General features: G+C 47.2%; 1 protein-coding gene across 1 annotated transcript in view; it reads right to left on the bottom strand.

Annotated features, from left to right (window-relative positions):
• MAML2 (mastermind like transcriptional coactivator 2) overlaps positions 1-21,412 on the bottom strand; it is a 241,205-nt gene that overhangs the window by 7,895 nt on the left and 211,898 nt on the right. Inside the window, exons 3-4 of the mRNA XM_060234913.1 lie at positions 8,517-8,708; positions 844-955 (exon numbers count right to left, since the gene is read on the bottom strand). Of these exons, the coding sequence (XP_060090896.1) occupies positions 844-955; positions 8,517-8,708 (304 nt within the window). The remainder of the gene's footprint in view (positions 1-843; positions 956-8,516; positions 8,709-21,412) is intronic.

The raw sequence follows: 21,412 nt of genomic DNA, 5'->3' as shown, positions 1-21,412 counted from the left end.
ATGAAGAGACTTTGATGAGCAAAATGTGGAGTTCAGCTGCCAGCATCCTAACAACTTGGTTAACAAATTCTGTGGCATCAGAGAAACGAGACCTAGCTAAAGTTCAGAAACTGCTAACATATTTTCAAGGAGATGCTACACAGAGATTATTTTAAACGTGTCAGCTTGAAGCTACCGCCCGTTTTAGAAAACCACTCTGCTCTTTCTCCGCAAATGTCATTTTTCAGTTACTAGACAAATCCCAGTAGACTGAGATAGGCAGATTTCCTTTCTTTAGATGCACACTGTTTCTATCACATGTATTCACACAGTAAACTAAACATAGGCTGTTGCCTATCTGTGAGCCAGGGCTTTTTTGGTAGCATGAACTCCTTTGCGGATTAGGCCACACACCCCTGATGTAGCCAATCCCTCTGGAACTTACAGGGCTCTTATTCCAGGGCCTACTGTAAGCTCCAGGAGGATTGGCTACATCTGGGGTATGTGGCCTAATATGCAAAGGAGTTCCTGCTACAAAAAACCCCCCTGCCAGTCAGCCATTATTTGAGTTGTCGGGCTTCTACAGAATGTTCACAGTCGCTTTGACTGCTGAGGGGGAAAAGTTAGTCATGGGATATTGAAAATCAAAGTGTAAGAAGTGGAAGTTTGGTTGACTGGCTGTGGAGGGAGACTTAACACAGAAAGGATAGTATGTACAGCAAAAGGATTAAGGAGAAAAGGGGACCAAGAAGGCAGGAAAAGAACAAGAAGAAAACCCCCCTACAAGCAGCAGCTTGAAATCGGAAAATGCTGAATGCTGTTGGTGACACAAATTTTACAGGTTCATTCATACTTTTTCATTACCTGAATACTGATGTGTTTGCTGGATGTTGACCTGGTTTCTTCTTTGGTCCTTATAATCCGGGGGTGGCCTCGTCAAATGCCTGTTCAATTGATCTTGAGGAGTTATTTTCTCCTGTGGGACCACAATAAAAGGAAAAAAAAGATTATTTTTGATTTATCACCTCAAGGCTATCATTTGGGTCAGTTTAAGGAAAAAGTAATCTGAGCAAGGGGTCAACACATCTTCTGGGGGGATATCTGTGACCCTAGGGAGGGGTTCTCTGGATCTTCCTAATCCTGTAAAATGCTGGTGGGGCATAAGAGATTGGCAAAAAGTCAGTCTAAATCCATTTCCAGTGGTGTGCTCAAGTTCCAGGTGAAAAACAGACCAAGTTACCATGGCCCAAGCAAGGTATCTTGGGCAGAATAAGAATAATTAGCACTTATACAACCCTCTCACAATCATGGCTTTTTCTTGAGCAGGAATGCAGGTGCCAGGAGGTGTGTCCTAATATGCAAATGAGTTCCTGGTGGGCTTTTCCTACAACAAAAGCCCTGCTCACTATACCCCTTCATCTTCACAACAACCCTGCAAGGTAGTTTGCTATCATCAGCCACCCTATTGCAAATGGGGAGGGTGCTCAGAGAGGTTGGCTTGATGAAGGCTACCTAGTGAGTTTGTGGCAGGGGCAAGATGGCCATCAAGAACTTTGGTCTTTGAGTCCCAAGCCTACACAAAGCGATTTTCAAAGGATAGGGGCAGCTGTGGGAACTGGGTGTATTAATCCAGATGAAAATAAGACCTTGACTAGGGTGGGAGGCACAGCTTGGGTCACTGAACTGTCGCTTTGTGTGAGTGCTGCGATCTTCACGCTCAGAACTAAGCTGCAGACTCGGTTCAGTGGTCTGTGGTCACACAGCAGTCTGCCAGGCCTTTGCGCCTGCTGGTGCAAAACCAGCTGGAGTTGTTCTGCCTTCCCCAGAATGGGCAGGGCTCATAGAGAACAGCTCAGTGAAGCTCTGGGGGGCCTTGTGCAGACAGCTTCTCTAAGTTCCTCACTGGGCAACATGACGAAGCGAAATAGGGACACTCACCAGCATGTCCCCCTTTTCATGATAAAGTTCACTGCTAGGGCAGCTGGCAGGAGGGGTGAACCTGGAAATGACATCATTGCATTGGTGCAGCACTCTAGAATCTTAGACCGTCACACTGACATCACTTCCGGTTTGCCTCAGAAGTGATGTCACAGCACCATTCTCACCATTCCACTCCCCATTGCCCTACCGAGTGGCAGAGGGGTTTGGAGGGGGGGGGGGCTGCCAATGGGAACCTGACTATAACCGGCACCTGGCGGCCCTAAATTCACTATTGAAGGGACAAATTGCTAAAGGATGACAGCTATCCTACACGAGAACCAGCATGTTGCAGTGGTTTGAATGTTTGCCTAGGATCTCGAAGACTCTGCTTCGAATCCCCACACTGGATGAACTTGGGCCAGCCACCCCCTCTCAGTTTGACATACCTCACAGGGTTGTTGTGAGGACAAAACAGAAGAGGGGAGAATGACATTATAAGCTGCGTTAGGTCCTCACTGGGGAGAAAAGCAGGGTATAAATATCTTAAAATCCATAGACAAATGTTCATGTTCTATAAAACGGCCTGTCCTGTGATGATTTCTACAATATACTGTAAATATTTCAAGCTTCTTTGCACAGAATCAAAACATTTGTCTATCTAGACCAGGGGTCCCCAACCTGTAAGCACCTTAGGAATTCTGACGTAGGGTGGTGGGCACAGTCATAAAATGGCTGCCACAGGCGGTAGTGCCAACCACAAAATGTCAGGGAGCAGGCCTTTTTTTGTAGCAGGAACTCCTTTGCATGTTAGGTCACACCCCCTAATGTAGCCAGTTCTCCAAGAGCTTACAGGGGTCTTCTTACAGGGCCCACTGGAAGCTCCAGGAGGATTGGCTACATCAGGGGTGTGTGGCCTAATATGCAAAGGAGTCCCTGCTACAAAAAGAGCCCTGGGGAGCAAGGTTACGTATACTGGAACAGTAACCGTTCGACATTTCAGGCAGAAACTCTGTTTAACAGAATGTCTTTTAATCTGCACCGCCAATCAGACACCCTGCTGGAAAAATGTCCACCTAGAAAAATCTGCTGCTGCTGGAAAAATCTGCACCCTGCTGGAAAAATCCTCCCACTTTCTAAAAGCACTTGGCAGGCACCATGACACCCATGGGCACCACAATGGAGACCCCTGATCTAGACCGATACTATCTATCCTGCCTGACAGTGGATCTCTGAGATACCAGGCTGAAAAAGGTCTTTCCCAGCGGTGTCAAACATGCAGTTCGGGGGCCAAATCAGGCCCCTGGAGGGCTCCTATCAGGCCCCTGAGCAACTGGCTGTCATCTGCTTCCTTCTCCCTATATCTTGCTTCCTTCTGCATAACAGCTTGCTTTGCAAGGCTTGCTCAATTGCACAGGAGCTATAGAGCAAAACCTATTTTCTCCACTGGCTGAGGCTCCTCCCTTGGGGAGAAATAGCTTGCTTTGCCAGGCTCTCAATCCCACAGCAGAGCTACTGAGCCAAGCCTCCCTTCCTTCTGTTGACTGAGGCTCCTCCCCCCACAGTCCCTGGGGAAGGAAGGAAAAAGCCAGAGTTTCCTTTGCCCAGTTTCCTGGATCCCATGGGAGAAATACAAAGAAAGCACCTTTAAGATCAATGAGTGCTAACATTTTAAGCATGTTTTAAGTTTAAATATATATTTGTGTTTGTGTTCTATATCTCTGCTACCTAATCTTAAATAGGTACACACATGGCCCGGCCCAACATGGCTTGGCCCAACCTGACATGGCCCGGCCCAACAAGGTCTCTTTTATGTCAGATCCGGCCCTCATAACAAATGAGTTTGACACCCCTGGTCTTTCCCATCCAATACCAGTTGCTTGAGGCTTTTTTAAGCTAAAGATGGCAGAGCCTGCAGATCAATGCCCACCGTAAGCATACTTGGCAGCAAGAAATACTCCCTCCTTTAGAAGGTGGAGGCAGGGAGAAGGGGAGTCCTCCCCGCTGCATTCACCCTTTCATCCAGCACCCTGACTTCTGTTTTGTTCTCAGCGAACTTGTCCGAATGTATTTGCACAGAAGGCAGGCATTTTCTGCCCAGCTCGGCACAGTCCTTAACAGAAAGGCCTCCAGCGAGCAACGAGAGCGTCGCCTGAAGGTACGCAGAGCCCTGCATGCGGGTGGTCCCTGCGCTTTGCCAGCATCTGCTCCGAAAGGAAATGGAGCTCGCCCCTGCGTGCCAACAGCACCGTTGCCCGGGGACCTGCTTTCCTTCTGGCTGGAAAGGCAAAACTCCCAGCCGTCGCCTGCAGCCATGTGCCAGGCTGTTAACTTGAATCAGACCATCGTATTGTGGGTCTGGAAATTATCGGGGAGGGTGTTTGCTCAGTAGCAGAGAACAAGCTCGGGACGCAGAAGGCTCCAGGCACGATTCTTGGCCTCGACATGTCCCAAGCGGCTGGGAGAGACCCCCCAGGCAGACGACATAGAGACACAAGAGCTGGGAGCAGACCCAAATGCTTCATCTGTTAGCCTAATTCACCTGTACCCAACATTGCATTTTTGCATCCTGAGAATGGCAGGAGTGTGTTGTCTGGGTATCCTCTAGTCACAGACTTGTCTTGAACTTTTCCAAGGACAGGATGCAAGCATTGGAAAGAAAGATGTAACATCAGTGCCGGATTAAACCCTGTGGAGGCCCCTAGGCAATCGAAATCTCAGGGCCCCCTCGCAAATTATCTGAGTCGGAGCACCCGCCCCACCACCCATGGCCCCTGATGCAGCTTGCAGGCATCTTAAAAGCCCCTTTTACTAAGCTGCAGGGCAGAGGCAGAGAGAGGCAAACTTGGCAACACCAACAGCAGCAGCCTCACCAGGCAAGTCAGTCAAAGAGTGGCTCAGTTGCTGGCTGTGCATGGAGGGTGGGAGAGCTTCAAGCAGGGGGGAAACTGCGGGGTGGGGGAGCTGGCCCAGGGCCCCTAAAGGCATGGGGCCCATACAGCAGTGCCTACTTGGCTTAGTTGTTAATCTGGCTCTGGGTAACATGAAGATCAGGTTAGGTCAAGGGGTTTTTTTGTAGCAGGCATTCATTTGCATATTAGGCCACACCTCCCTGATGTAGCCAATCCTCCTGGAGCTTACAGTAGGCCCTGTACTAAGAGCCCTGTAAGCTCCAGGAGGATTGGCTACATCAGGGATGTGTGGCCTAATATACAAAGGAGTTCCTGCTACAAAACAAGCCCTGGGTTAGGTAGGTTAGGCTGAGGGTGTTTGACTGGACCAATGACACCTGCAAGCTTCCATGGCAGAGTGGGGATTCAAAAGAAAGATATAACATGGATATTTTGGCTTCTTTTGGGACTCAAAGCTTTGCCTTCAGAGTTGCTGGAGTGCAGCTCAAGCCAAAGAAATGTAGATGCCCTTTGTTTATTTACCTAGAAACAAGAAGCACTCTTTTACTGAGTCAAAATACTGATTTACTAAGGTCAGTACTAGGGTTGCCAGCCTCCAGGTGGGGCTTGGAGATCTCACAGAATTACAACCAATCTCCAGATGACAGAGATCTGTCCCTCTGGAGAAAGGAGTCTATGGCATTACACCCAAAGAAGTCCCTCCCCTTCTACCTGGCTCCACGAGGGTTTCCAGGTCTGTGTTGGAAAACATCTGGAGACTTTGGGGATGGATCCGGGAGAGGGCAGGGTTTGCGGAGGGGAGGGGCCTCAGCAGGGTGCAGTGCCATAGAGTCCACCCTTCAAGGCAGCCATTTTCTCCAGGGGAGCTGATCTCTGCCAGCTGGAGATCGGGTATAAAAGCGGGAGATCTCCAGGCCCCACCTGGAGCTCCACCCACAAAAACTTTAGGTATTTCTCAACCCAGAGCTGGCAAAACCCTCACTCTGACTGGCAGCGGCTCTCCAGCATTTCAGAAAGAGGCCTTTACCAGCACTTATTACCTGCTCAGTGTAGCTTCCTGCTGTGGCAGTCTGGCTTACTTCCTGTCTGCGGTATAGAGTGCCCGTGTCTATCAAAAGCTCAGGAAAATAAAACAGTTTTGACTCAGTGCCATATGGAAATTTGTGGGGGAGTAACTAGGGTTGCCATTCCCCAGGTGGGGGAAGGGTATCCCCTTTTTTAGAGGCCCACCCCCTTCTTCAGGGTCATCAGAAAGTGGGGTGAGGTGTGTGTTTAAATGTCTTCTGAGCTTTCCATTATATCCTATGATCAGCTGATTGGTGAGGATAACCGTGGCAGCAGCGGCGAGCTACCCACTGAAAGAGCGGTGCTGCCCTTACCTCCTCCCCACTTCCTTCCTGGGTGTGGGAAGGAAGTGAGGAGGAAATAAGGGCAGTGCTGCTCTTTCAGCAGGTCGTTGGCGCTGCTGCCACAGTTTTCCCCGCTGATTAGCTGATTGGTGTGTGTGTGGGGGGGGTGGCCTGGGAGGTGCTTCACAGCCCCTTCCCTGGCATTAAAATGGTGAAAATGGGGGTGGCGAGGCTGTGTGGGGGGCGGTGAAGCAGCACGGGAGGGGGGCGGAGGAGGGAGGAGGAAATGGGGGAAGAGGAGGCACCGTGGGGGGGGAGGCCAAATTGGGTGCCCCCACCCTGCCGGCCCTGGGGCTGCGGTGGACGGGCCGGCCCTGGGGCCAGTCCCTGGGGCCATAAAGGTTGGGGGCCACTGGACTAGGGGGTCCAGTTCTGTGATGCCCAAAACTAAGTGCCCTCATCCACCACTATTTTCAATGCAGGGAAGGCATTTAAAAGGAACACAGTCCCTTTAAATGTGATGGCCAGAACTCCCTTCAGAATTCAACTGAGTTTGTCACAACCACCTCAGATTCAGTTTTATTACAGTCCACAACCAGAACCAACTGAGAAACCAAAACATTATCATGTATGCTAGTATACAAGTTAATTCCAGTTAAAATGTATTTAAAATGTATAAAAAACTAGATAAAATTACATCACCGAGAGAAAGATAATACATAAAATACACAAGTAAAAGCACAGATAACCATTTTAGAATTTGAACCTAGATATCTAAAAAAAGAGGACCTATAAAAAAACACCTCCTGAAGAACCTGAATCAAGGCTCAAAAGGGAAGAACTGAAATTTCTTGCACATTTTGATTGCCTGAGCACAGAATATGTTAGCTTGGTAGTAACTGAGGTTTCGTCTATTAATAATTTATCTAAACATGCCTTGTCCTCCCCTACCGCATGACGGTCTACAATGGAAAGGATTGTCTTATCTCAAATCTGATTATAGAGGGGACATCGGAAAAAGACATGTTCCATTGTTTCCAACTCGGCTAGAAGGCAGAGGCAAATCCTCTCAGAGTATGTGATCGTCTTCACCACCTCATGAGGAAGGCTAGTTTGAGAGACAGCACTTGATATACTGGGCGATCTCATGGCTAAATGACAGTTTGAACTTAACTCTCTCTGGTCTTAGACTCTCCCCATTATACTGTGCTGCCTCTCACATGACTGGCCTGTTCTTTATAAATCACCATCCTTGTATTATTCCGGTTTCTGCCTCAGGAGGATTTGTTAATGGAAGTTGCTAGGTTTTGAGCCTTGGGGACACTGGCACTGTGGCCTTCCTAACAGTTGGGGCTGGAGCCTGTGGAAAAGATCCAAGCATGTGAAGAGGGAGCCTCCTTTGGCCAATTTCCGTCTCCTGCTGCACCCTCAGGGTCCCTCATCCCTCAAGAGCACCACTGAGTCAGAATTCCACGGGGTCAAAACGTTTGGGGATCCCCTGCTTTAGAAAATTCCAGAGGTTAGCCGTGCTGGCCTACAGTAAAACAGTTAGATTTATTAGTGAGTCCAATAATAGCACCACAGAGACTCAAGTATTTGTGAATTTCCTGCATTGAGCAGGGGGCTGGACTAGATGACCCTGGAGATCCCTTCCAACTATTAAAATGGATAAAAGGAAGTACTTCTTCACCCAAAGGGTGATTAACATGTGGAATTCACTGCCACAGGAGGTGGTGGTGGCCACAAGCATGGCCACCTTCAAGAGGGGGTTAGATAAAAATATGGAGCAGAGGTCCATCAGTGGCTATTAGCCACAAATGTGTATGTATGTGTGTGTGTGTGTGTATATATAATATACACAAATATATATATATATATATATATATACACAAATATATATATTTGGCTGCTGTGTGACACAGAATGTTGGACTGGATGGGCCATTGGCCTGATCTAACATGGCTTCTCTTATGTTCTTATGTGATACTATGATTGTAAGAAAAGTCTCAAAAAGCTCACTCTCAAAAGCTTACATCCTGAAACTCTTTGGTGGTCTCTAAGGTGTTACTGCACTCAAATCCTCCTGCTCTAGAAAGATCAGGATTGTGTATACCCATCTTCCATTTCTTCATTTTCACAACAACCCTGTGAGGTAGGCTAGATTGAGAGAGAGAGAGAGAGAGAGAGAGAGAGAAAGAGAGAGAAAAAGAGAGCGAGAACAAACATAGCCCTAGGTTTCCCAGTTGAACCCATGTCCCACCCCATTCCCCAGTCTCTAACTATTACTCTACATTGGCTGTCTAGCTTTGCATCCAACGAAAATGAGTTTATATATAAAATAGGAAAAAGGAACATTTACTGCTTCGGTTAGTATCTGCTGCTGCTGCTGCTGCTGCTGCTGTTGATGCTGCAGAAGGAGCTGTTGTTTCAGCTGCTGATTCAGCAATGCTTGCTGAGGTGAGTTCATGAAACTGCTTCCAGTGTTTGCATTGGAACAAGTACCCGATCCTGGACTAGGCTCTGCGCTTTGGCCGATGACAGAGTGTTGATCCTGAAAAAGATGAGCCGGGGGGAAAAAGTTTGGCAAAGGTGCACAAGTACAACCATCAAAAAACTAACCCATCTTCTCAGTTGCCTGAAGTTCTATTGAATGTAGGATATCTCACCCACATCAGTGATCAATAATCCCTCTACGCTATGAAGTCTTGTGAGCAAAAATTCTACTTTGTCAGATACTGGCACTAGAAGAAGAATAAGGAGAATTTCAGATTTATATCCCGCCCTTCTCTTTGAATCAGAGACTCAGAGCGGCTTATAATCTTCCATATCTTCTCCCCCCACAACAGACACTCCGTTAGGTGGGTGAGGCTGAGAAGGCTCTCACAGCAGCTGCTCTTTCAAGGACAACTCCTGTGATAGCTATGGCTGACCCAAGGCCATTCCAGCAGGTGCAGGTGGAGGAGTGGGGAATCAAACCCAGTTCTCCCCGATAAGAGTCTACACACTTAACCGCTACACCAAACTGGCTCTCTAGAGTTGTGAGCTACTGCATCAATTAGTTTGCTGTGGGCCATCCTTCCTGAGCAAATACAAATATGTGTGAGCCGAAGGTTAAAAAACTGTGAGCTAGCTCACACTAACTTAGCTTAGAGGGAACACTGCCAGTGATTTGCATTTATTCCATTGGAGGTGGGAGGGAAGAAGTAAAATGATAATGTAGCTAAACAAGTGGCTACTGGGGGAAGAAAGATCCAAGTGGGCAGCCGTTTTGATTTGAAGCACTAGAACAAAGTAGAAGTCAAGTATCACCTTTAAGACCAACAAAGTTTTATTCAGAATGTAAGCTTTCGTTTGCATGCATACTTCTTCAGACGTCCGAAGAAGTATGCATGCATACGAAAGCTTACATTTTGAATAAAACTTCGTTGGTCTTAAAGGTGATACTTGCCTTCTACTTTGTTCTACTGGGGGAAGAGGTAAGTGAAGAATGTTTTTGGAAAAGGTTAGGTCTACTTGGTGGTCGTAGTGGAAAACCTCGATGTTTTAACTAGGGCTTGAAAGGGAATGTCGTAGGATGGGTGTGAGAGCTCTGGACAAATGGACTTTGCAAGAGTTGAATGAATGCTTCAAAGATATGGGACGTACAAACCTACTTTATACCAAGTCAGTCTGCTGGGCCATCTAGTTCAGTACTGTCTACTATGACTGGCAGGGGCTCACAAGCAGAGGAAGTTTAACTGGAGATGCCAGGGACAGAATCTGGCTCCACTGGTGGGCCTCTTGATGGCACCTGGGTTGTGGCCACTGTGTGACACAGAATGTTGGACTGGATGGGCCACTGGCCTGATCCAACATAGCTTCTCTTATGCTCTTGTCTGGGGCACTGATGCTCTATATTCTGGGACTAGATGGGCCATTGGCCTGATCCATCATGGCAAACCACATCATGGCAAACTCTTCTCTTGCCTTGAAACCCCCCCCCCCCCCACCATGAGATGGAATTTCATGGGGTTGCTCTGGGTCAGTTGTGACTCACTGCAATGCTTTATCTTTTAAGGTTACCAGCATGGGAGGACTAGTTCTGAGCCTCCATCTCAAAGCTTCCCCAGCTGCATCCCTTTATTTCCCCCCCCTCGCTCGCACACGAGATGGCCATTCATTTCAAGCAGGGAAAGCAAAACACAGCATTATGAGGCACTGTCATCAGCTCAACCATCATCTTTCGCAACTGGGTTTCCCCAGAACAGAAACAGTTATGGATAACTGCTACAGGCAGGAGTTGAATTCAAGCAGGAGCTTCTTTGCATATTAGACCGCACCTCCCTGATACAGCCAATCCTCCAAGAGCTTACAAAAAAGAGCCTTGTAAGCTCTTGAAGGATTGGCTACATCAGGGGTGTGTGGCCTAATATGCAAAGGAGCTTCTGCTAGAATTCAACCCCTGGCTGCAGGAAATGAAAATCATGGAATCATAGAGTTGGAACAGACCTCCACGGTCATCTCGTCCAACCCCCTGCACAATGCAGGAACTTCACAAATACCTCTCCCTCACACCTCCTTCCTGACCTCCTCCTCATGATATCTGGGGACTTTGGGAGCGGAGCCAGGAGACATGGGGGGTGGAGCCAGGAGCATGGTTGTGACAAGCACAATTGAACTCCAAAGGGAGTTCTGGCCATCACATTTAAAGGGACCGCACACCTTTTAAATGCCTCACCTCCATTGGAAATAATGAATAGCGGCACCTTCTTTTGGGGCACACAGAATTGGACCTCCTAGTCCAATCTTTTGGAAACTTGGAGGGTATTTTGGGGAGAGGCCCTGGATGCTATGCTGCAAATTTGGTGCCTCTACCTCAAAAAACAGCCTCCCCAGAGCCCCAGATACCTGCAGATCAATTCTCCCATATCCTATGGGAATCGATCTTCCCTATGGGAATAATAGAGCTCCCAGCAGACATTTCCCGTCCCCTCCCCAGCTTTCTGATGACCCTGAAGTGGGGGGAGGGTCTCCAAACTGGGGGATCCCATGCCCCCACCTGGGGATTGGCAACCCTACCCTAAAACCCGCTTCACATGTTCACATACTGACCCTAAGTTGCAAGATAAAGCTACAAATGCCAGCCTCTCCCCCCCCCCCCCCGCCACCCCAGGAAAAGACCCCAGTGTTACAAGCTTGGGCAATCACTGCAGACATGATCTCCCTTTCTAGAAAAACACACGAAAGCCCCAGCCCAACAAGCCATCAAAAGAGCATCCTTCCTCCTGCAGCTCTCATGCGCTGGAGCAACTCTGGAAGGCCACTGGCAGGTGCAAGAACAATGCCTCCCCTCTCGCTCCCTAAACAGGACCCCAGAGAGAAGCTGCTGCCCGCAATCGCAGCAGCCATGGAAAAGGCAACAGCGCCCTCATTACCAGCCTCATCTGACCATCAAGGCTTTAACCAGAATAAAGGTTGACAGTGATGATTAATCATTAAGCAGGGCCTTGTTCCTTCCTGCATGTGCTCAGTGCAGCCTCCTGCTGGGGCAGTCTGGCATACTTCCCGTCGGCGGCATAGAGTGCCCACGTGCGAACAAACAGCACGGCCTTTCCCGAAAATGTCCACAATGCAAAAGTTATGGAGAGTTTGCGTCTCTACGGGCAAGGGGCTTGGCATTTTTTCCCTGGACAAGTGCAGCAAGTATGGATTGTAAGAACCAGGCCTCGTTTTGGGCAGGAGCTCATAGGGGTGGAGCTCTGGAACCTCTAAATTTTATTGTGCTCTTTGGTGTGGTGGTTAAGTGCGCGGACTCTTATCTGGGAGAACTGGGTTTGATTCCCCACTCCTCCACTTGCAGCTGCTGGAATGCCCTTGGGTCAGCCATAACTCTCGCAGAGGGCAGCTTCTGGGAGAGCCGTCTCAGCCCCACCTACCTCACAGGGTATCTGTTGTGGGGGATGAAGATAAAGGAGATTGTAAACCGCTCTAAGATTCTGATTCAGAGAGAAAGGCAGGGTATAAATCTATGGTCTTCTTCTTCTCCTCCTCCTTCACTACTTCTACTGGAGTAGTGATTCACTCTACCCAAGATTGTTTTTAAAAGTTTGTTTAAACAGCTTCCATTCTTAAAGTATGAGAGCTTGCTTGTAAAATAGAAAAGAGTCTGGATTTACTAATTCATTTGTGGGGGCAGCGTCTCCCCACCCCCACAATGGTAGAACTGAAACTCCACTCGTGCAATGTGCCCAGTGGTCTCTATACAAGATTTCCCCTGAGGTCATGACAGATTTTTTTCAAGATGATGAGCACAGGGGTTAGAGTGCCAGACAAAGACTGGGAAGAGGCAAATTCTAACATCTGTCCAGCCAAGATGCTTCTCAGGAGATTTTGGACCAAGCACCATCCTTCAGGGGTACTTTTCTCAGAACTGTGAGGCTGAAAAGAAGAAGATATTGGATTTATATCCCGCCATCCACTCCGAATCTCAGAGTCTCAGAGCAGCTCACAATCTCCTTTATCTTCCTCCCCCACAACCAACACCCTGTCAGGTGGGTGGGGCTGAGAGGGCTCTCACAGCAGCTTCCCCTTTCAAGGACAACTCCTACAAGAGCTATGGCTGACTCAAGGCCATTCCAGCAGCTGCAAGTGGAGGAGTGGGGAATCATACCCGGTTCTCCCAGAGAAGAGTCCGTGCACTTAACCACTACGCCAAACTGGCTGAAAAGATATGTGGCCCTATGTACATTGTTCTTCCTTAGAATAGGGGACAAACATTTTTTAAAAATCTATATTGGTGATTTCCCCTGTGTCCACCTTCCATTGGTTACTAACAGCCTGTGGTGTGCTGAAAAAGGGCATTGCATCATTTCTCAGGAAATTATTTACTTCAGGAAGGAGTTGATCAATGTAGGTTTCTGAGCTTTTAAACAGTTCTCATTCGCTTTTTACATTTCCTGATGCTCAGAGGCACAGAGACTCACTGCAACCACTTGGGAGCCAATTTCGCGTAGTGGTTAAGAGCAGAGGACTCTAATCTGGAGAGAACTGGGTTTGATTCCGCACTTCTCCTCCACTTGTAGCTGCTAGGTGACCTTGGGTCAATCACTGTTCTCTCAGAGCTGTTCTCTCAAGAGCAGTTCTCTCAGAGCTCTGTCAGCCCCACCTACCTCATGGGTGTCTGTTGTGGGAAGGGGAAGGGAAAGGAGATTGTAAGCCGCTCTGAGGTTCCGTGTGAAGGGTGGGGAACAAATCCAATCTCTTCTTCCTTCTCTTACAGAAGCGCACTAGTTATGAGAGATTTGCTGACTTTCCATTCTTTCCTTTGAAGTTCCACATGGAAATGGGGCTGATCCTTTTTAGGAAGAAGTTGGGGCTATGCCTTGGTTCCCGGGGCCTGAAAGACACATCATGCGTGCCACTGGAACCAGCGCAGCTATGGTGATTACACAGCAGCTTGCGTAAACACCCGTCTCATGATGTTTCATCATCATGTGGTGAGACCCCCATCCTGCATTCACACACAGCAGGGTGGGGGGGAGCTCACTGTGTAAAAGGTCAGGTTGTGTGGCATGCAGTTTTAAGAACTATGTGAGAACACGAAGCGGCCTTCTACTGAGGCACAGCATTGGTCTATCCAGGTCAGTACTGCCTACTCTGACTGGTGGTGGCTTCCAGGGTCTCAGGCAGAGGTCTTTCACATCACCTACAGCCAGATCTTTTTTTTAACGGGATGCACAGGGGATTGAACCTGGGAACTTCTGCGTACCGAGAAGATGCTCTACCGCTGAGCCACGGCCATTCCCTGCATGTGTGAAGAATCCATTCATCTCTGAAGCAAAGATGAGATGCGTCGCAGGTCTTTTTCGCTTGAAAGGAAAAGACTCCTAAATGGATATTGCTTTAGATTAAATAGATATCATTTTGGTAGCTCTAAACGAGGGCTTTTTTTTTTTTAGCAGGAATGCAGTTCCGGCTGCCTTGGAGTCAGGGTGTGGCCTAATATGCAAATAAGTTCCTGCTGGGCTTTTTCTACCAAAAAAGCCCTGAGCAGAACACTTAGATTTGAGTCTAGTAGCAACTTAGAGACCAATAAGATTTTCAGGTTTTGAGTCCACTGGCACCTTTAAGACCAACAAAAGTTTATGTAAGGTTATGTAGGTTTCATGTGCAGGCACACCTCCTCAGATACAGAGAAATGGAAGTTAACACACACATATATATACAGATGCCTCTACATAGGTGAACAGCAAATCAGCATACAACTTAATGAAGAATTTTTGACATATGCACAGACCAGACAGTGCTAACAAGCTAAGTTTCTAGGCATGTGCCTATATATGGGAAACGTTAACTTCCATTTCATTGTACCTGAGGAAGTGTGCATGCACACAAAAGCTCATACCTTGGATAAACTTTTGTCGCCACCGGACTCCAAATTTGTTCTACTGCTTCAGACCAACACAGCTGCCCACCTGGATCTAAGATTTTCAGGTATAAGCTGTTGAGAGTAAAAGCTCCCTTCTGTCACTTGCTTCTGAGTAACTTCAGAGGATTGTTGCGAACTGGCTGAAATGGGCAGCACTCCACTTTCGCTGACTCGCATTGTTGCAACCTGCCGTAAAAGCATCTGTAAAGCAAATGCAGGAAGACCCCAGAATCAATGACACGCTGTTGCCAGCTATAGACCGCATATTGTAGGGCTATCTCTAAAAATATATTCCTTTCATTGAAAGAACTAAGGCCCTCTTGTTTGGAGATCAGTGGGGGACAGCGCTCGTTCAACAATGATGTCAGAAAGGGTTATGTGTGTATGTGTGTGTGTGTGGGGGGAAATGGAAGCAAACATTCATTTTATTGGACAACACTTTACTCCTCTCCCGAAAGAAATGAAAGTGATCGAGGTAAAAAACAGGCCGGCGACTGTTCACGTTTCTTCCTTGGCCGTAGACAAAAGGCCCAGAGAGAATAAAAACATTCCAATGCCTTCGTGTTCTTAAGAGATTAGTGTAATCTTTTATACGGCACTGATGAACTGAAGCTGGGAAGAAAAGATGATTAGAGCCAAGAGTAATTCTCCCCCCACACGTGGTATCTTTTTTTTTTTTGTTCTTCTTGTTATGCATAATTTCTTCCAGGGAAGAAAAATAAAATGTGGTTTACGGTGTTGGTCTTTGGAGAAAAAAAACACCCACCAGAACAACCACCACGGTGTGAAATGCCTCTTTTTCATCTGACGTTCTGTGCAAGATATTCCAGGCCTGATTTAATAAATGTCTGCCCGGTGATTGTCCTCTTTGGAGCAGCTTGAAATTGAAGTCCTCTGTTTGCCTCCGCTCCCTTCCTTTCATTCACTCAGACCGCAGGTATGTGTGCCAGGGTTCCAATCCGGCATTCACATTTTTCCTCCAGCTCAAGGTCGGACAATGAGATCATACCTACTTTCTGTCCTGCTGCAGTTATCCTTGACGTGTTCGACCTTCCAAGCTGCGAAGCGATCCTGAGCGGGGAAAGACGATCTGATCCTCTTAGGGAAGAAGTCAGCTTCAGAATGGGTTCAGGAGTTTCAGTTCATGGAGAACAAAAGTGGGCAGGTGGGAAAGTGAGATCAGGCCCACTTGACCACACTCAGGTCAGGAGGGCTGGGGGCTGGGACATAAGAACATAAGAGAAGCCATGTTGGTTCAGGCCAATGGCCCATCCATGTCCTACGCTGTGTCACACAGTGGCCAAAAAACCCAAGCGCCATCAGGAGGTCCATCAGTGGGGCCAGGACACTAGAAGCCCTCCCACTGTGCCCCCCAGGCACCAAGAATACTGAGCATCACTGCCTCAGACGGAAAGTTCCAACAATACGCGGTGGCTCATAGATGGACCTCTGCTCCATATGTTTATCCAATCCCCTCTTGAAGCTGTCTGCTTGCAGCCGTCACCACCTCCTGTGGCAATGAATTCTACGTGTTAATCACCCATTGGGTGAAGAAGGACTTCCTTTTATCCGTTCTAACCCAACTGCTCAGCAATTTCATGAAGTTGGGGAGAAACAGTGGCTCAGTGGCAGAGCATCTGCTTGGGAAGCAGAGGGTCCCAAGTTCAATCCCCGGCATCGCCATTGAAAAAGGGTCCAGGCAAGTAGGTGTGAAAAACCTCAGCTTGAGACCCTGGAGAGCTGCTGCCAGTCTGAGTAGACAATACTGACTTTGATGGACCAAGGGTCTGATTCAGTATAAGGCAGCTTCATATGTTCATATGATGAAGAAGAAGATATTGGATTTATATCCCGCCCTCCACTCAGAAGAGTCTCAGAGCGGCTCACAATCTCCTTTACCTTCCTCCCCCACAACAGACACCCTGTGAGGTGGGTGGGGCTGGAGAGGGCTCTCACAGCAGCTGCCCTTTCAAGGACAACCTCTGCCAGAGCTATGGCTGACCCAAGGCCATGCTAGCAGGTGCAAGTGGAGGAGTGGGGAATCAAACCCGGTTCTCCCATTTAAGAGTCCACACAATTAACCACTACACCAAACTCATGGAATGTCCATGAGTTCTCGTATTGTGAGACATAGGGCTGACATTCATGAAAACAGGAAAAGGTTTTCTGCCTTCATTGCAAGAATGGTTTCAATCCTTCCTGGGAATGACCTTTCTTGGTATTATTTCTCTACTGCATCTCAAAAGGCAGAGTGCACCTCTATCTCCACCCCCCCATTGGTAGGGGTGTCAGCTCTGGGTTGGGAAATACCTGAAGATTTTGGGGTGCAGTCTAAGGAAACCAGGGTTTGGGGAGAGGAGGAACATCAATGGAGTCTAATGTCATAGAGTCCACGTTGCAAAGTGGCCATTTTCTCCAGGGGAACTGATCTCTGTTGCCTGAAGATCGGTTGTAATTCCAGGAGATCTACACCACTACGTCCCTTCTGGGGAAAATCTGGAAGTGATGTACGGTAGCTGTAGGAATTGCCAGAAACTCTATTAAAGAAAAGGTTGCTAGCTAGGGTTGCCAATCCCCAGTTGGGGGCAGGGGATCCCCCAGTATGGAGGCCTTCCCCTTGCTTCAGGGTCAGAAAGCAGGGAGGGGAGGGAGGGAAATGTCTGCTGGGCACTCCATATTCCCTATGGAGACTGATTCCCATAGAGTATAATAGAGAATTGATCCACGGGTATCTGGGGCTCTGGAGGAGCTGTTTTTTGAGGTAGCGGCACCAAATTTGCAGCCTAGCATCCAATGCCTCTCCTCAAAACACCTTCCAAGATTCAAAGGATTGGACCATAGGGTCCAATTCTATGAGCCCCAAAAGAGGGTGCCCCTATCCTTCATTATTTCCAATGGACGGAAGGCATTTAAAAGATGTGCGGTTCCTTTAAATGTGATGGCCACAACTCCCTTCGGAGTTCAATTATACTTGTCACAACCTTGCTCCAGTCCTGGCTCCATCCCAAAATCTCCTGGCTCCATCCCCAAAGTCCCCAGATATTTCTTAAATTGGACTTGGCAAGCCTATTGCTAACTCCAGGTTGGGAAGTATCTGGAGATTTTGGGGGTGGGACCTGAAGAGGGCGGGGTTTGAGGAGGGGAAGGAGGATTTCAATGGGGTATAATACCAGAGTCCACCTATTTTCTCTGAACAATACAATCACTGGACTTAGAAGCATTAACTACGCCATCTCAGGCTCACCCACTTGCTCATTTTCCAACATGATATATGCTTTTACATACCCAGCAATGCCCTTCAGTTCTCCATCTCCATAGGACAAACCCTATGCCAAAGAATAAATGGACACAAATCTGACATCAGGAATTACAAAACTGAGAAACCTGCAGGAGAACATTTCAGCCTTCCAGGACATTCAAAGGGCGACCTCAAAGTCACTGTTTTACTGCAAGGGAACTTCAAGAACAGAATGGGGAGGGAAACTGCTGAAGTACAAGTTATAATGATATTTGGAACAAACACCTCCCTGGGAATGAACAGGGATATTGGTTTCTTATCTCATTACGTATGCTAGACTCATTCTCATCAAGTAGAGCTATACATCCACTGTAATCCACTGTATTTCTCTTTTAAAATAGTGTATTAGAATGTCTGTGATATTATGTTATATAATAGAGTAAAAATCTCTCTGACAGAAAAGGATGTTGTTAGTTCAACCCAACATCCACTGTATTCTAGCGTATTTTTGTATTAGTATTTGAACAGAGTAGACTCCAGCTTCATTCTACAGACAAATGTGATTTTAACTCATGCTTTAGAGGAGACCAATGGAACATTACAGCACTCTAATTTATTCACAATTAAGAGACCTAATGATTGACATCAATCTCCAGTTCTGACGTTTACTGCTTTTGTTGTTTTTTTCTGCCCAGTCAACACAAACCTACAATTACCAGACCCCAACTTGTTATTCCTTTAATATGCTAAAAACATTTCCACTATTTTGCGTAATAATTCACTGCCCCCTCTCTCTATATGTAGGACTGCTAATTCCATCCCATACTGTTGTCTGATGAAGTGTGCTTTTAGCGCATGAAAGCTTACATTCTCAATGAAATTTTGTGGGTCTTAGAGGTGCTATTGAACACCAACTTTCTTCTACTGGATCTATTACTGTCATGTCATGTTTACTTTTTGAGATTTAACATTTTTATCTTACACTGCGAATTTGCATTTGAACTATTGATAACTTTGTGAAATGTAAGCATTTGTACTTTCATAATGAACCCAAAAATATATAGCCTTACTTAGTCAAACAAAAGAGCTACGTAGCGACGCATGAACAGAGGAATCTGCAAACCTCTCAACTGCAAATCTGTACGGTGTAAAAGAACTTTAACCATTTCCCTGGTCTTCCTGAAATCAGTTTCTTTTGTGTAGGGCCTATCATAACCCAGGAAACAAAAGAGAAGAGTCCTCATTTAACCTGATTCTGGAAAGAATCAACTCAAAACAGACAGTGGCCTATCCAACATGGAAGCCATTAAGGAGAGATTCCAAATCTCCTCACTTTTTTTTTTTTTTACAGAAAACAGAATCCACACCTGACATTCACAGTTATGTTTACTGGAGAGAATGGGCATGTATGTCTGGACTCTCTGAATCAGACAATGCTGTGGCTTTAGTTTGCAATCTGCTTTAGTTTGCAAGGGTTGTATGTGTGTGTTTGCTTGTGTGTGTGTGTGTGTGTGTGAGAGAGAGAGAGATCTTAATTCTGTTTCTGATGTTTTTGGACAAATATCTGTAATGTCCAGCAGATGGCGCCTGCCCCAAACATCTTCGGCCCCAGAGGCAATTAAGACATTAAGAGATTATAATTGCCCCCCATTCATTTGCTCCTGCATTTCTATTTATGTTTCCCATTTAGGGGGGGAAAGGGTTTTGTTGTCGCTGCTCTTGTTAACGAAGACAATAATACCCCAGTGCCGTTTCATTTTTTCCCTTGCTGTTTGCTTTTTTTGCTTTTGACCCAAAAACTGACATCAGAGGCATGCAGGTATTTAGAAAGTCCGACCGCAGTTTATAAATAGCTTGGAGCTGACTTAACCATTTGGATCAGAGCGCTTCACCTTTTCACTCCCTTGGCGGAACGATGGAGTGCCGGAGGTTACATAACCCAGCTCCAATGGAAGAGGAAAGTAATGTAAATACAAGAAGCAGATATTTAAGGCCTTGAAACACCAAGCGTGATTGGTGCAGGTAACCAAAAAAAAAGGCGGGGGGGAGCTTTTAAAGCATAATATTCTTTGTTCCATGGAGACCTTCCTTTCCTTTCCTTTCCCTCTGCAAATGAAGACATGGGTGCGCTGGAAGAACTTCTGACTTTTCACGGCGGCTGTCTTGTAAACTTTACACATGACCGCACCGATCTCTCTCTAGCCCGCTCTTGGAGCCCAGCTCTTTTGTGGCCTACACAAAGGAAAGAAGGATGGAGGTAGGGTGGGGGAAAGAGGACCCCCCCCTCCATCTTGGGAGACGCTGCCCAAAGGTGATCTTTGTCAAATCTGGATTGTACATCTGGGACAGGGCTTTTTTTTGCAGCAGGAACTCTTGCATATTAGGCCACACACCCCTGATGCAGCCAATCCTCCTGGAGCTTACAGTAGGCCCTGTAAGAAGAGCCCTGTAAGGAATTCTAGCAGGATCTCCTTTGCCTATTAGGCCACACACCCCTGATGCAGCCAATCCTCCTGGAGCTTACAGTAGGCTCTGTAAGAAGAGCCCTGTAAGGAATTCTAGCAGGACCTCCTTTGCCTATTAGGCCACACACCCCTGATGCAGCCAATCCTCCTGGAGCTTACAGTAGGCCCTGTAAGAAGAGCTTTGTAAGCTCTTGGAGGATTGGCTACATCAGGTGGGTGTGGCCTAGTAGGCAAAGGAGGTCCTGCTACATCTGCGTCTGGGGAGTCCCCACAGAGTGAATGTAAGGTTGTACAGAAAGAGCCCTGTGGTGCAGAGTGGTAAAGCTGCAGTACTGCAGTCCTAAACTCTGCTCACAACCTGAGTTCGATCCCAGTGGAAGCTGGGTTCAGGTAGCTGGCTCAGGGTTGACTCATCCTTCCATCCTTCTGAGGTCGGTAAAATGAATACCTAGCCTGCTGGGGGGAAAGTGTAGATGACTGGGGAAGGCAATGGCAAAACCACCTCGTAAAAAGTCTGCCGTGAAAACGTTGTGAAAGCAACATCACCCCAGAGTCGGAAACAATTAGTGCTTGCATAGGGGACTACCTTTACCTTTTTTAAAAGGTTGTACAGAGTACCGATAAGAAAGGGGATTAAACGGTCCCTTGCATCTTTGCTTTGAGTCCCCTAAAAGAGGGGTAAGAAATGTAAGTTATTTTCACCCCCGGGAGTCTCCCTATTCCAGGGTTCTGGTTGCAGAGCCCCAAACAGTGTTGCCAACCTGCAGGTGGAGCCAGGAGTTTTTCTGGAATTATGACTGATCTCCACACAACAGAGAAAACAGCAGCGTTGGAGGGCAGACTTGATGGTATACCCAAGATTCTAGGGGAAATCCCTCCCCTGATTTCCCCTTCCACAAATCTCCAGGAATTTCCCCAGCCAGAGGTGGCAAGCCTAGTCCCAGACCATTCAGGATCCTGTTTGGAATTAATCCTGATCAGGCACTCATTCCCTGCTGGGTGATTGTGACAACATAGCTTTGTACCAAGACTGACATTCTTAGCATGTTGCCTTCACATCACAAATCCTATTACACTCCTCTCTATCTCTGATGTTAGATATCGAAGGTTTGGAAAGGCCATGCTTGGCGGAGAAAACTGCTGAA

This window comes from Heteronotia binoei, chromosome 3 (assembly GCF_032191835.1).
Source record: "Heteronotia binoei isolate CCM8104 ecotype False Entrance Well chromosome 3, APGP_CSIRO_Hbin_v1, whole genome shotgun sequence".
Classification (NCBI taxonomy): domain Eukaryota; kingdom Metazoa; phylum Chordata; class Lepidosauria; order Squamata; family Gekkonidae; genus Heteronotia; species Heteronotia binoei.
Note: the sequence above shows the minus strand (reverse complement) of the source record. Positions and strands in the feature narration are given on the sequence as shown.